The 15,802-nt window shown below is 41.2% G+C and overlaps 1 protein-coding gene across 1 annotated transcript in view; it reads right to left on the bottom strand.

Annotated features, from left to right (window-relative positions):
• Positions 1 to 5,599, bottom strand: part of DDX10 (DEAD-box helicase 10) — a 172,810-nt gene extending 167,211 nt beyond the window's left edge. The window contains exons 1-2 of the mRNA XM_062020406.1: positions 5,402 to 5,599; positions 179 to 239 (exon numbers count right to left, since the gene is read on the bottom strand). Coding sequence (XP_061876390.1) covers positions 179 to 239; positions 5,402 to 5,590 — 250 coding nt within the window. The 5' untranslated portion in view covers positions 5,591 to 5,599. The remainder of the gene's footprint in view (positions 1 to 178; positions 240 to 5,401) is intronic.
• Positions 5,600 to 15,802: the final 10,203 nt, after the last annotated feature.

The following is a 15,802-nucleotide window of genomic DNA, read 5'->3' as shown; positions in this document are numbered from 1 at the left end:
AAAAAAAAAAAAAATCTTTATTTTTGTGCTGTCCAGAGATGTATTCCTCCATTAACAGAACACTGCGCATGGCAATACTCATCTCAAACTTAGTTTAAAGAAAAAGTAGATAGGCATATGCAGATAAATAACATAATTTTTACTGAAATTACTTTCCAAAGAAATCTTCTATACTCACCTTTTAGGGTTTTCTTTGACAATGGAAAATCTGAAAATCTTTTAATTTCACTTGCATTTATCTGAAACAAAATAAGTTTAATCAGTACTTACAATCTAAGCATAACAAACAAATTAAGCAATATTCTTTAACTTGCTGTTAACACGAATACATACTAGTTCAGTATGACTTGATCCAACTTAAGTCAGGCAGTCTATACTAGTTTGACCTAAATCAAACCACTCTTCTATCATAAATTGTTTACCAAGCACAATGCAGCCTAACAGCACAGTTCAAACCTCAGATCATCATGAGATGACAGAACGATTCAGGCTGAAAGAGACCTTAGGAGGTCTCTGCTCCAGTCCCCTGCACAGAGCAGGTCAGCTTTGAGATCAGATCAGGTTGCTCAGGGCTTCATCCAAACCAGTCTTGAAATTGTTCAAGGACAGAGACTAGTCAGCATCTCTGGGCAACCTGCCTGACTGACTGTGCTTCTGCCTGACTGTCCCCAGGGGGAAAAAAAGTTTTCCATGTTCATCCTCTCTTCTGCCACCTTACACCTGTTTTCTCTTATTCTTCCATACAGTGCCGTCTCCTCAGTCATCTCCCCATGGGCACTGGGGGCTTCTGGAAGGTCTCCATCTCAATCTCAAAGCCATCTCTGCTACAGGCTGAGAAGTCCAGCTCCCCCAAACTCTCCTCACAGGAGAAGTGCTCCAGTCCCCTCCCATTTCAAGGGCCCTCCACTGACTTGAATCCATTTATCAATACCTTTTTCTTATTGGAGAGTCCAAAACTGGACACATTATTCTTCAGGAAAAAAAATGTTTTCAATTCTAAAAAATCACATTTTAAAAAAGGCACTGCAGTATGCAAACAAGGTCTAAGCCTTCTACAATGCAGCATGCCACAGGTCCCACATAACTTGGAATTAAACCTCACGCCATGCATTTCACATATATACAGTACCTCCAAAAATCAGAACTTCTGGGTCCCTAAGTCTAGAGGCTACAGGACTGCAGCAATCTTGCATCTACCTGATTGGGACAAGAAGTGTCCACCTATGTCCTGAAGCTCACCAGATTCACCAACTCCTAGCACTTGATATACTTAATTTTCTAGAGTTGTCCTGAAGGGTATAAAACATACTAAAAAAGTAGCTCATTGTCCTGGCACCCACAAATTCACTTCTTTGTATGCATCCACCTCTACATAATACTAGAGAGCTATTCATTATATAGACACAAAAAAAAAAAAAAACCCTGTGCTTGAGTCTATGAGTTTATATGATTTATCTATGATTTATAAAAACATTGAGATGTCAAGTAAAGGTCTACCTTCTTCTTCATGTGCTCATGCTTTACAGATACAGTAGTTTTAGTTGGGTTTTTTTTCCTGAGTTATGGGGGAGGCAGGGGGGTTCACATATTTCGAGACAAATCTCTTGCAAAGTAGATTTCAAAATTTCACTGTGTTCGAGGAGAGACACTCAAGTTTTGCCAAGCATTACTTGGAAACCTTATAGGTGAACAATTTTATAAAACTGTCTTATGCTGAGAAGCACATACTTTAAGCTTGTAGATTTCTGGTAAGGGGGAAAAGTTTCTATCAGAAATCATCATTTTAAAGCCTTTTTTTTTTAACTTTCACAAATTGGGATTTCTGACAAACATTTGGAATCTCAGTTGATAATTCTGAAGACGTTATATATATCACAAGTAAGATTGCACAAATCATAGAATCATAGAATGGTAGGGGTTGGAAGGAACCTTTAGAGATCATCTAGTACAACTCTCCTGCAGAAGCAGGTCCACCTAGATCAGGTCACATAGGAACATGTCCAGGCGGGTCTTGAAGACCTCCAAGGAAGGAGACTCCACAACTCCCCTGGGCAGCCTGTGCCAGGGCTCCCTCACCTGAACAGTGAAATAGTTTTTTCTTATATTTAAGTGGAACTTTTTGTGTTCCAGCTTCATCCCATTACCCCTTGTTCTGTTGCTAGCTACTATAGAAAAAAGGGATGCTCCAACTGTCTGACATCCACTATTTAGATATTTGTAAATGTTAGTAAGATCCCCTCTCAGTCTACTCTTCTCCAGATTAAACAGCCCCAGTTCCCACAGTCTTTCCTCGTATGAAAGATGTTCCAGTCCCCTGATCATCTTGGTGGCCCTGCACTGGACTGTCTCCAGAAGTTCTCTGTCCCTCTTGAGCTGAGGAGCCCAGAACTGGACACAGGACTCCAGATGAGGTCTCACCAGGGCAGCGTAGAGGGAGAGGAGAACCTCCCTTGACCTGCTGGCCACATTCTTCTTGATGCATCCCAGGACAGCATTGGCTGCCTTAGCCACAAGGACAGAAAGCTAGCCAAGAGACTGTCCACATAGGAAAAGAGCAGGCCTACAGGACAGAAAACTATCTTACTAACATTAAAAAAATTTCAAGAAATCCATTATGTACAGCTAAAAGGATAGATTTTAGTAGGTTTGGGACACAAGAAACAAGCTACTGCAGCAATACGATTTTTTGTACTGAATAATTAAGGCTGCTTTAAGCACTTCAGTGGTTAGCTTCTTTTTAACTCTAGATAATCCAGTAAGAATGGATATTAAGATGTTAAACTCCTCTGAATCAATTTAAAAATCATTACATGTATAAGGCTATCTCTCTTAAGGGTGTCTAAGAAGGAGAAGGAAAAAAAACCCATGAGAACAGTATTAAAAGAGATGAGCACAGGAATGTTAGGAAAGGTCAAGTCACAAAACGTCCTGTAGTATTTCTCTGCCCTATAAACTTACAGGAGCATTAGAATGATCTGTTGTAGTACCCTTAAACTCCAAAGATGTTGGATTACTTTTAAATGAAGTCCAAATGTCAGGAGTAAGGACTGGTGTTAGAGGTACATCTTCTGAGAGATTCTATTCCATATCTACATGCACCAGTGGAAAACCACACCAACTTCCATTTAGTTTGTTTCCCTGTCAGAAGTTATTATCTCCATAAGTCTGCTGGAAATCGGTACTTGTGGGCACTCTCTAACCTGCTGTAGGTGACAGCAGCCAGCTCATTTCAAATACTTCAAATGGTATTCTAATCTAACTTGGCTAATTTGACACAAAGCAGACTAGAAAGAGTTTACGTAAACAGCTCTCCAGCACAGAATTTAGGCCATTAATGTTTCTCATAAGCACAACTGGAAGGAGAAGTCAATGTTCATCAAAAGTCTTAAAGTTAGGCAACAAAGTTGCTGGATGAACAGCTAACACAGAAAATGGTCCCAAGATCTGGACACCTTGGAACTGTTTTCCATCTATACTGCCACACATTCACCATAATGTGCCAACAAATGACAAAAAAAATGGTTATCTGTTCATTATTGTTTATTTTTGTCTTGTTAATTCATTGTGGTGACTCTCACAATGGAAATTAGGGACAATACACTCTAAGTGGGTGGACACTCTTGTATCCAGCAGCCATGCTACCTTGCTATCTATCCTACATGCAAGATGACAAAAGCACATGAAGACCTAACCCACTCACAGCCTGAGTGTCAGGGACCCCAGCCAGTGCTCCTCACAGAGGAACTTACCAACAAGTTTTCTAATGCCCTAGTCCCTAAGAAGGGATTTTCCTCAGGTACAACACCCTGAAGATCCAAGCACATGGCACTTTCTTACAATCCCCACCTCCACTATAACCAGATCCGGCGTAATAGGGAAAAAATGCAGTAGACTAAGTGGAAAAAATTGTCAAGGACCAGAAGAAGACATATGAAGGACTGAAGACAGGATGCTGGGTGGGCATCCACCTATGTGTTCGTAGGCAGGAGACTCCTGAAGCTTGAGGACTACCACCTATGAATTATCACCTATGTCCCAGAAATAAATGCATGTGCAGATATGCCCTCTGGTGACACAGAAGCATCCATATACATCCCTATAGCCATATATACTCCAAATAAATGGAAGTATCTACAGAAGTAATTGACAGAGGTGGCTATAAGGCTGGTATAAACAGAAATGTAATTCAAAAAAGTAATTTGACCATCTTTGGAAGCATATCACTTACTTTAAAACCAGTAAAGCCAATGACTGTGTGAAGTTTCAGAACACTAACTTACTTAATCTTAACTTAAGGAGCTATCAATACCTCTTAATGGCAACAGACACATTTCTTCTATGCTTCTTGTCACTATTTTCTGTTTAATCAAATTACAATCACCAAAAAGTCCCTACTCTCAGCTAAGCCGAGGGCTCCATAACTGAGTACAACTGCCATGCTTCTTCCCAGTCCTGGATGAAGTTCAACAAAATCTGGCAGGACTTAAGATCAACATCTAAGTCCTTATTCAAAATTACAGTACTTTCTGCTAATCAGTACAGCTCAAAAAACAGCTGTCTCCCAGAGGAATTCAAAGGAATCTGGGTGCCAAAACCAACACCACTGACCCTGGTTCTAACATTCAAATACCTGTTCCCCAACTCAAGGCAAAGCAACAGGCTGCCCAGAGGGGTTGTGGAGTCTCCTTTCTTGGAGCTCTTCAAGACCCATCTGGATACGTTCCTATGCGACCTGATCTAGGTGAACCTGCTTCTGCAGGGGCTTTGGACTAGATGATCTCTAAAGGTCCCTTCTAACCCCTACCATTCTATGATTCTAGTGATGTTTGCCTGTAGGGCACCTTCTTCAGAGACACGCGTGTCCCACTTCCAGCAGCAACAGCTGCCTGTTCTGAAGGGCCAAGGCCACTGGTTGCAATCGTTCCCACCACTTGCTTCAACCTTCTCCTCACTGTTCTCAACCCCTCGCTCCCCTCCTGAGGGTCTCACTACCCCTCCCCTCACAGCCCGCTCAGACACCTCCACCCAGTCACTGGGACTGCCGTCACTGCCCTCCTCCCCTGCCTGAGGGGAGAAAGGAAAGGAATGGAGAATCACTCCTGCCTCGTGCAGGTGAAAGCCCTTCTGCCTGCCACAGACCAGTGTCTTACTACCTGCAAACTTACTACCTGCAGGGATCGCCAACAGCCAGAGCAGCAGTCCTGCCAGCTAAGGGGTGCTGTCCGCCCCTGCCCAGGAGCCCCTGCCTCACACATCCCTGCTCCCAGCACACACTACATGAGGAAAGGAGCCTCTTTTCGGAGCCTGGTGGCCCGCCATGCCCATCCGCCGGGTGCCTCCCGTCCTCGCCCCGCAAAGCCCCTCGGTCCCCGGCCCGACCCACCGGCACCCCGTGCCGTACCTCCGAATAGCGCTGCACCAGGCGGCTGATGCCCTCTCGCTCCACCTGCCACTCGGGCCGCTTCCTCTCCTTGCGCTGCTGCCGCAGCCTCGTCGTCCGCCGGGTGTATTTCTTCTTCCAGCGCTCAAAGCTGCGCACCGGATCCATGGCCGCTGGCCCGCCGCCGCCATCGCTGCCGGCACGACCCATGCTGTCGCCGCCGGCCCGCATGGGACGCACACTGCCGGCGGGGGCGGGGCCGGGCGCAGCCGGAGCGCGTCAGGCCGACGCGCCGCCAGGGGTGGGACGGGACGGGCTCGGCTCGGCTCGGCTCGGCTCGGCTCGGCTCGGCTGGGCTGGGCTGGGCTGGGCTGGGCTGGGCTGGGCTGGGCTGGGCTGCTAGGCGCGCGGGGAGGCTCCCTGGGCCTTCTCCAGCTTTTGGGGAGATTATGAGGTTGCAAGGATTTGGAGAAAAATCACACTTCATGTAATATAACCCAAAAAATGAGCTCCTGACGCAGCATGCAAAATGTGCTCTGTGATAGAGATTTTTAAACGGGAAAAAATATATGTAAAGGAGTATGTGCTTGGTACTGTCATAAATTGTGTCCTCTAAAGTGCAGTGTTGGAGCAGTGAGGGAGAGTTCAGTGCTAACTCTGTTAGTGTGATATTTGCTAATTCATTACGAGGAAAACACCATAAGTTTGGAAAAATCAAAGAGCAAGGGAAAGGCTTATGGTGGGCTTTGTGGTTAAGATGCTGCATTCAAACTCCATTTGGCATGTGTTTTGACCCTTCATAACATAATAATAGTCACTCGTGATGGCCTTGGCACAGAGGCTTGAACTATGCAAAGAGCTGGCAGAATACCATGAGGAAAACTACAAACATGCAGAGTTGTTTTACACTGGGTAATACAAGAGTGATCTCTGTATGACACACGTATCTCTCAAAGCGACTAGATGTAATCAACCTGCTAATTTATATTACGCTATCTTTATGTACACCAATTCTTAACCGCTCCCTATGGGGAAGGTCTGCGTTGCTTTGCAGTTGTTCCACAGTCGGAAACAGTTTGCTGAGTCAGTTTTAGCTCTTCATCAGCACACAATTAAAAACAGGCTGCAGAGTTACTGTGTCACATCAGGGAAAGAAAATTACAAACCTATTCATGCGATGTCATAAGAAGGAAGTAAACACGTTGATGAGAGGAACAGTGAAAGACTCCCAAAATAATTAGTGTCTCTGATGAGAGTTTGGAATTCCAGAAAACTGAGGGAAATGGGAGTGTCTCTTAATTGACTCCATTTCTGCTATACCTGTGTTGAGTGTATCACTGAAGATGTTCTCCCTCCTCTCTGAGATCCAGGAAACCTGTGATCATAGAAATGTTTGTTTTCCCTTTAAAATACATTGAGTTCCTAATTTCAGGAAGGGATGGAAAAATCTCCATTAAATATTACCCAATAGGATCTCTCCTCCCAGATACAGTTTTGAATGCAATGGCTTTCTCCAGGTTTTCTGTTTTGGTTTGATTTGGGATTTTTTTGCTGTTAAGATGAATAGGGATACAGGAGGTTTTATTCTTGAGAGACATTTTTTCCCAGAAGGACTGTTTGCCAGAGGTGCTGTTCTACCTCAAAGGATATGCTTCTGGGGAGTAGCACACCTTTCCCATGATTACAGCACACTAACTTGGCACCCAGAACAAGGTCCCAGTCTAACACCGTCAAATTGTTGCAGGGCTCAGCTGTCACTAAGCATTTACATCTGCCTGTCTATAACAGCAAAACACAACCCCTCCTGTGTAGAATTCCTGCTGTTGCAGCACTGAAGTAAGTTTAACCTTTTCATAAGTAAAAGTACAGGTAAAACTGTTGTGTTTCAATATGCTTTCTTGATTTACCTGGTCTATGTTTGCATATAGGTCCATCTTTCTCATAGCAGAAGAGCAGCAAGGAGCTGTGGATTACTACAGATGCAAACCCTCAACGCAAAAAAGTTAAATGGAAAGTAATACCTTGCTGTCCTATATCTAAAACAAGTTTTCATACTTCTGTCATGACAAACACTGTTAATTATGCATATATGTTTCCAATGCTTTTTAGTAATTTGTTTGCTCGTTAGTCAAAGGGTCCATATAGAAGGAAAGGAAAATCAGAAAGTCAAAGCAGCCTGCCCTTTACCCAGGTAAAATGCTGGAAAGCATCTCAGCCCCATGATGAAGCCCACAAAGGCTTAGGAGCCACCTTTTTATTTTCTCTACAGCCCTCACACCCAGAGGGACTTGCCTGAGAAACAGCTAATAGTTTGTGTAAGTTTCCCTTTTATTATACAGGAACAAATTCTACCATGTTACATTTCATTTATTTATGACGTGCAAGACTACTTTGCTTGTCTTGTAATAGTACTATCCCTGAAACTATGGGAAAACCAGAGATCCTCACAAGTAATAAAGAGTAAAAAAGAGGGGAAAGGGGTTTTTTTTCAAGCTGACAAATAAATGATTCAAGCATGATTGTTTACTTGCAATTTGGAAAAATTAAAGAAGGGAGAGGGAGTATGGCTGTGACAATAAATATAACAAGGCTCTATACAAGACCACAGAAAATAAGTAATTTTTTAAATTTTAAAATAGACCTATTTTAGTAGCATCTGTTCTCCATAGACTTCACTCTCTTGCATACTTCAGCACACCTACTCATAGGCACAAACATGTATGTATCTGGCCAAGGTTATTTACCGTGACAAAGAGGACAAGGGGCACCAAGTATCAAGGTCAGTGCCCTGAGGGCACTTTTAGACTTTAATGGCCCACACTCCAGCCCAGCTTCACCCTGCGGCTTCAGGCACTGCCTGAGTTATGTCATACGTCATGTTGACCCCAGCTCAGCCACAGCCATGCTTGTCCTTGGCCACAGACTGCAGCGGTTCGGACTCGTAGCCTGGCTTCCTGGTCTGACCCAGGACCTGCTTTGTCACTGAGGATATGCTCTGTCCTCATCAACAGCTCTGTCTGACCATGAATATGGCCTCCAGATCTGATCCTAGTCCTCATCCTGACCCTGACAAGGAAATACATTTCTCAGATTGACCTTGAACCTGCCCCATCACCACAGACTTGTCTGATGAGCTCAACTCTTGGTTGACCCCAGCTGCCACCCATGAGCAGGCCCTGCTCCCTCGCTCAGGGGCTATGTTATCAGACTTAGCTCCTGGCTCTTAGGGAGCTGTCAGCCCTCGCTGTGCACTGACAATCAAGCCCTCATCACTTTTCTTGAGTTCATCCTGAATGCTAGCAATGATGCACAATCTTTGGTATCTTTTATATTCTCTTTTGACAAAACCTCAAGGCTAAGTTGAGTCGTATTATATTGCTGTTGCTCTGTATCTGTGTTATGGATCTTTCTTCACAGCATGGACTTAGTACAGCTGGTCTTATACCCAAATTGCCCATTCCTACCACTATTCTTTCTTGCCTTTCATGGGTGGTATTAATGTCTTGATTTATTGCACTTGCATCACTCCCTGCACTCCTGCTGTGCTATTGCTTCCGGTACCTCACACTGCAGCATAGACTCATTCAAATGCCATGTACCCCAGTTAAACCTTTATTTTGCTAATCTCTACAGGAACTTAATATAACTAGGGGTTGATATTTTAATTTTAATGTAGTCTGCTCTGGAAAAATAATACACAGTTATGCTAAACATGAATGGTCCAGCTTAAAAACTCTTTGAACAAACCACTGGTTGCAACTTTGGCAATACAGACATACTTAGGCATCATGGAGATAATTCTGACAGTTTTCTTACAGGTATTCAAATGGATTCAAATGTTCCTACAACATAAAATTTTAGACTTAAGTCTTTTCTTTCTACATTGGTAAATAGTTATTTTGAAACAGCCAACGATCACATGTAAAATAATAGTAGAAAGTAGCAGCTTCTTTATGAAGCCAGAGGTCAAACAATGTCTTCTGGCTGAGAGACATCCTTTTTCAATCCAGTCCTTCACTTCTTGACCAACTTAGTAGCTACTACTATGGAAACAGCCCTCAGTTCTTTAAACTGTCCCTCAAAAAGTTGCCAAATGAGATTTTTTTAGGAGACATGGGTTATAAGCCTATCATCCTCTTAAAATCTGGGGTGAAACAGACTGGGAAAAGTAGGGGAAAAGACAGGACTTACGCTTTGCTGTTCTCTTGATTACCAGGATTTTGACTAAATGCCAGTTATATTGATCAGAATGACAACAACCAACTTACTAAATGTTTAAATGAAAACCAACCTGCAAAGGACAGATTTAAGTTTACTCCAAAAAATTAAACTTTGTGCCATGATGCTTCAAAAACATTTGATATCTGTGAAAAACAGCTATGGGGAAAAAATCAACCAAGTTACTTCAGAAGCAAAACCAGCTTGACAAGTCACTAGACTTAGGCTCAAGAAAAGCCAAAGAATATTGATACAGTTAGTCAGGAAGCATTGGATGGTGTTGGATGATACAGCAGAATGCTTTAGGAAAAAAACTAAAGAGCTCTTTAAAAAGATGGCACCAACACATTTCTTCTGAAATGACAGAGGACTTTTTGTGTTCTACGGGACTGCTGTTGATTCTAATATTAATGATTTAGTCTGCAGGGCCCTCAAACTGAAGTTTTTTTGCTAATGAAAGTGCAGCTTGTCAGACAAGATGATTACCAGTAAAATGGAAAGTAATTTCAAAAACTAATGACTTACTGTGTCATACTTTCAATCTCTTTAAATGTTACAATATGTAGATTTTTTTAATTAAAGACACAGGATAGAAGTTAAAACAAATACAAAATCGAACCATTTTTCCTTTAAGACAATTAAAGTGGTTTTATTAAAAATTATAAACAAGACAAATCTTGCAAAAAATATATTATGAGGTTTGCTGAAACTTGTTTTCCCTCACAGAACTGTCAAACACACCCAGGCTCTGCAGGCCCTGTCACTTCACTGCTTCCTACAGTTTGCCCTGTAGCATTTTGCACATCTCAAGTTTTTGGCGCATAGATCACGACGATGTTTAGGTGTATCCATGCCACTAGGGGCCGTAACAGATCTGTAGAAATAAAAATGAGTAAATAACCTCGATCATAATAGATACACACTAAAAAGAGACATTAAGTAACCAAGTCTGCCTTTTTGCTGTGGCTGGATGGCTGTTATTCCAACTCAGAGAACTCCATAAATATGATTTTGAAGACATTTGACAGCTCTTTTGCAAACTGAGCTGATTTCCTGACTCAGGTAGAGTTGACAAATCAAATTATGAAAGATTTACTTAACGTTTCAGATGATCACACATTTTGGAAGAATGCCATTTCCAAAATAGAATGGTATACACCATGGTGCTACTTGAGGCTTAATATAAAAATGCCACACTTAAATGCCATCCTTTAATTATAAAATAACCTTATGAAAAAAAGGACTTGCACTCAGCACATTTCTCGGGTTCCTTGTATTTCAGAGTCATTTCAGGAGACAGTTAATGTATTGTTTTTCCCAGGCCATTAGCATATTGCAATATGTTTAGTCAGATATGTAAAAAACATCACTGCACGTTTATGCAGCAGGCACTTATGCCTGATTATTGTTGTTTTTATATGCTTGATGATTCTTGCATTTGGAGAGTCATAGTTTATTATTTTGATTCTGTAGTTTATTCACTAGGTGTATTGCTCAACTCTGAGGTGTGCATTTCTCTCCTATTTATAATAACTTAATAACACCTCTGTGTGGCTCTGAAGTGTAATCCACCCAGTCTACCCTATCTATCTGCATATTTCTGGCTGTAGAAATTAAACTTGGTTTTAATGTTTATACTCATTAGAGTATAAACCTTATTTGATAGTTATGGGTCATGAGACCAGTTTTGGAGAAGAGAAATGGGCTGGGATTAGTCACAGGAAGGCAATGTGGGAAGGCAAAAGAAAGACAAAGATAAACTAGCTTGGAAGTTCTTCTTTATGCTGACAGCATGAGGCGGGACCCATGCCCATGTTTATACCGCCTAACCATTTCTACTGACAAATGCTATACTTGTGCTCTGGAAGAAATCTAGTCTGGGCCCATATGAATAATAGCTGCATGAACTGTGAAGTTGCAAACCAAATCCATCCTCTATGTAACTGCAAAGTCACCTTTAAAAAAATGTTATGTTTTATTCAGTTATACTAGATTTCTCAAGTAGAAGGGGTTGTCGAGACTCAGGTGAAAATGATACTGTCACTATAGCAGGAGTAGCCACATGCAACGACCAATAACCAGAGCAATTGCAGCATTCTTAAAAACTGGGACAGAAAAGCTGCTGCACTAAATCCTCTCATCTACACACTTGTTAATGCATATGAAAGGTACAAGATTTCTGTCAAGGGAGCAGTATGGTGATGAAGCTGAGCAGATGAAGATTAGTTCACAAGAAATGGAATACAGCCATGTGCCTGAATATTGGATTTCTGAATCTAATAGTAATGTTCCTTTACTATTGCTGGTTGTAAGAACACAGCAAAAAGCAAAACCAGAAACACTGCTAAGAAAAACAATACATTTTTTGTGGGAGATTCTGAACTCTTTTCTTAGATCAAACCAACATAACGATTTAACATTTCTTAATGATCAGGGGTGTGATTCAGCTCCAGATTGTAGGTATTTATATATGGGCATCTAAATGGAGGGGCTTGGTTCAGTTGTTCTGTTGCCATCTGAGATGCTGTAAAGGCATCCTGCTGGAGCTGCAGCTGCTTCTCCAGAAGGGCATACATGCCCCATGTCATATCTGCCAGCCTGGTGCAGATGCTTCTATACCCTAGGGCACTAGATGCTTATGTTTCATTCCAGTGGAAACTGTAGAGCTATTTGTCTCATTTTAAAAGAGACATCTCATTTAGTCATCTGAATCCCTCTCTAGAGTCCATTAGCTGTATTGACTAGATCTCCACTCTAATGGAAGCATGACTTGTTGACATGACATTTAAGTGCCTACAAGCTGGAACTGACTGTCCCACATACCTCCCCAAAGAGCTTAATGTTCTCCAAATGTAAAGACTCAATAAGAGGCATGTGAAAACATGAACCTAAAAAGCTTCACTGAACCCCTCAGCAGATTAGTGTTCCAGTTTCACTTCATTTACCAATCCTTTAAATTATTTTAGCATCAACAATAACATTCAGGAAACAGGTTGTTTTAGCAGATTTGGTTGATTCATGAGCAAAGTTAAAGCCTAAACAGATCTTTCAGTGCTATTTTTTTGGACCTGGTTCACAGAGTGTTCAGTATTCTTTAATGAAATTAGCCTTTCTAATTCGGATTTAAATAGTATAGGTTAAACAACTCATAAAAACAAATAAACAAACCCATAAGAGCTGTACACAGATCTACAGATGACTGTTTCCTACCAAATTCAGGAGCTTGACAGCCACAGCCTCTCAGTCTAAGCTAATAGGCTCTGACACTCAGTAGTTTGGCAGCATAAACTTCCCACCACAGAGCTCAGCTTCATGGCTTCCAGGGAGAACACAGATAATCAAGCAACTGTTGGCACTCAGCTATGTAGGTGTTTCTTAGCAGTCTCCAATTTTATTTACAAAGGTACAAATCAAATATGCTGGAACAATATTTAAGCTATATTTAGAATTGCCTCTTGCATAAATCACTATTTGGAAGAATAATGAGAAAGCACCACTGGTAATCTGTAAGGTCCCTTCTGGACCATGATTTTCCACATATACAGAAGTGACCTGTAAATAGAGTTAGGAGTGAAGAGGCAAAGCTTTGATACTAGTCTTTTTCTGATCTATGTTGCAAGTATGCCTGTGGCTGGATATGAACCTCACTGATGCCAACACAGATACTGATGCACTGAGTTGACTCTGTGGCTTTTTGACCTTGGAAAACCACAGACTTGTGTGTCTGGCAACTCCTAGCGTGTGGCTGAGCTAGGTGACCACCATGGGACCTGCCCTTCTTTTCCTGCACTATGGGACTGAGCTTTGTCAGCAAGGACACTGTCTCCACCTACCTCACTGTCGCTGCTCTCCTGGCTCACCTGTCCTTGTAGAGCAGCCTTGCTGCTCCCAACAGGATGTTATCTGGTGTGACAAAGGATTTCCTGGGAAGACTGTAGAATAACTGGCTAGGTAATAAAACAACAATTAAAATCTAATGTAAATAAAAGTGAAATTATGTACATGAGAAAAATTGCCCCAACTTTATATGTGCCAATGATGGGCTTAGAATTTATTTTTACAATCCATAAAATATGGGTGTTACAAAGAAATAGTTTCTATTGTAAGAGTCTTATTTTAGCATTCACTGTCTATGCAGCTAGAAATTATCCTGTGAAGTACAAACAAGAGCAACTGAAAGTGAAAGCAACAAAAGCCCCAGTGCTATTGCTGTATACCATTATGTTGGATATATGTATGTTGTCCAGCTGGATGGCCACATGTGGAGCTTTACAGTAATGGTGCTTTCTACCCCCAGACTGTAAATGTAAATACTGTAAAGAATTTATATTGCTGTGTCATTCAGTAAAGTCCAAAGAGAATATGCTATTATCTGGCTTTCCCCATCTATCACAGAAGAAAACTGCATTTATTCATTCATTCATTCCCATTAATCTGTATCAGTCAGTTTGGGTTTTCCATACCATCTGGTCACTTGTGATCCGAGGAAAACAGTAACACCTTCACTGCACAGAAAGGGTAAATAAATCAGAGAACATCTGAGTAGCTTAGCTTCTCTTAGAAAGATGAGCCAGAACACTTGTGTCCCCTTGAACACAGCAACTCAAATATTGCTAATACTTGAAATCAAGTCCTTGCTGGAGTTTTGTTGTACATATCCACAAGGCTTAGGTTTCACTTTGATTGCAATACTTCAAATGTGGAAAGAATATAACTCATTTTAGGAGTAAATAATACTGTAAGAAGCACATCTAATCACACTTAATGTTCACAGAAGCACACCATGGCAAGAATGTGTCCTTTCAGCTGGCATTTCCTCTTTGCTCAATATAGTATGGAAGAGTTCATAGAAAAACAAATAGTAATTAAAATTTGGATTGACAAAAAGCTTCTGTTCCTCCTACCATTTATTATTGTTACAGTATTTCAATGAAATCTGTGCTTAATATTTGTGTGCCATAAAACTGACATAATACACAGTGGCATTATATGGCATATTATGGTATTTAATGAGATGCAGAGATAACAAAAAAGACTAGTCTTGCTTAGAAAACAAATGCTTGAAAAGAAACTAAAGAACAGAGGAGAAAATTCAGGGTAGACAGTGAGAAATTTCTGTTTAAATTTAGGAGAAATTAAGAGGTATTTGAATTACTATTTATGTCCTCACAGAAGATAATAAAAAGATTCATTTTCCATAAAATGGATTCTTTTTAAACACTGCAGCAAGAGTGAGCTTGGTGGACTGAGAATCTGGACCAATAGCTTTAATTTACTATCAATTTCTCTGTGTGCTTTGGCTTTGTTTTCCCTTCAGTCACCTTTCAAAAGCAATAACAACCAAAACCACCCATTCATCACCTTCTCTTTGATCCTTGCTCTTGATAGCAGCTGTTTTGCACCTTTGTTCAAATCACTCCACCCCATTCCTTGCAGTTACATTAAGGAGAAACTTCCTGTCCGTGAATGCCTTTCTGCAGTCAATCCAATTACTGTGGCTCTGGGGAAGGGTTTAATGGGCAACAAATGCAAGAGGAAAGACAAATAATTTTTTAAAGCTGTTAAGTCCTTGAGACTGTGAGATAGGCAAGGCAATTGCTACAGGTCAGGATAGGTAACTGCATTTTCTTAGGCATCCCAAAAATCCTTGAATAGCATGAATAGAATCTGTGTTAGTTCTTGGCCAATATGGACTTGAAAAATGTGCTTTGCCAAGTAAAGACCTTGGAGATACATTGTAATTCATGAAGGACATGAACATCAATTTGAATTTCAAAAAATATAGTGAAAAATAAGCTGTTGAAAAATATGCTCTTCCTGGAAAAACAGAAAAGCCTTTGTAAATTCTGTAACAGACATCATTAACTGTATCTTTGAAAGGAATTTCAGGCTAACCATTTTGTGAACTATCAAATCAAATCTCTACAGTGCAAAGCATTTATCTAAAGACTTCAGGCAAATAGTTCCTTTGGTATCTGGCCTCAAACCCTGGTTGCCAGCATAGTGATGGTATGCTTGAATGGAGTGCATTTCCCTGACTCCCTGCAGGGGAGCATGGAGGAGCAGAGACTCAGTGACAATTCTGCAGTTCTTACAGCTGTCCACAGGTAATTTTACTACGAGATGCAGAATTTTAAGGGTCTCCACTGTAAATTGATGACCATTTCTACTGTCTTTAGAAACTTAAATGTGCAGGTAGCGTTC

Source organism: Colius striatus, chromosome 1 (genome assembly GCF_028858725.1).
Source record: "Colius striatus isolate bColStr4 chromosome 1, bColStr4.1.hap1, whole genome shotgun sequence".
Taxonomy (NCBI): domain Eukaryota; kingdom Metazoa; phylum Chordata; class Aves; order Coliiformes; family Coliidae; genus Colius; species Colius striatus.
The sequence above is the reverse complement of the archived record's forward strand: the minus strand, read 5'-3'. Positions and strand labels throughout refer to the sequence as shown.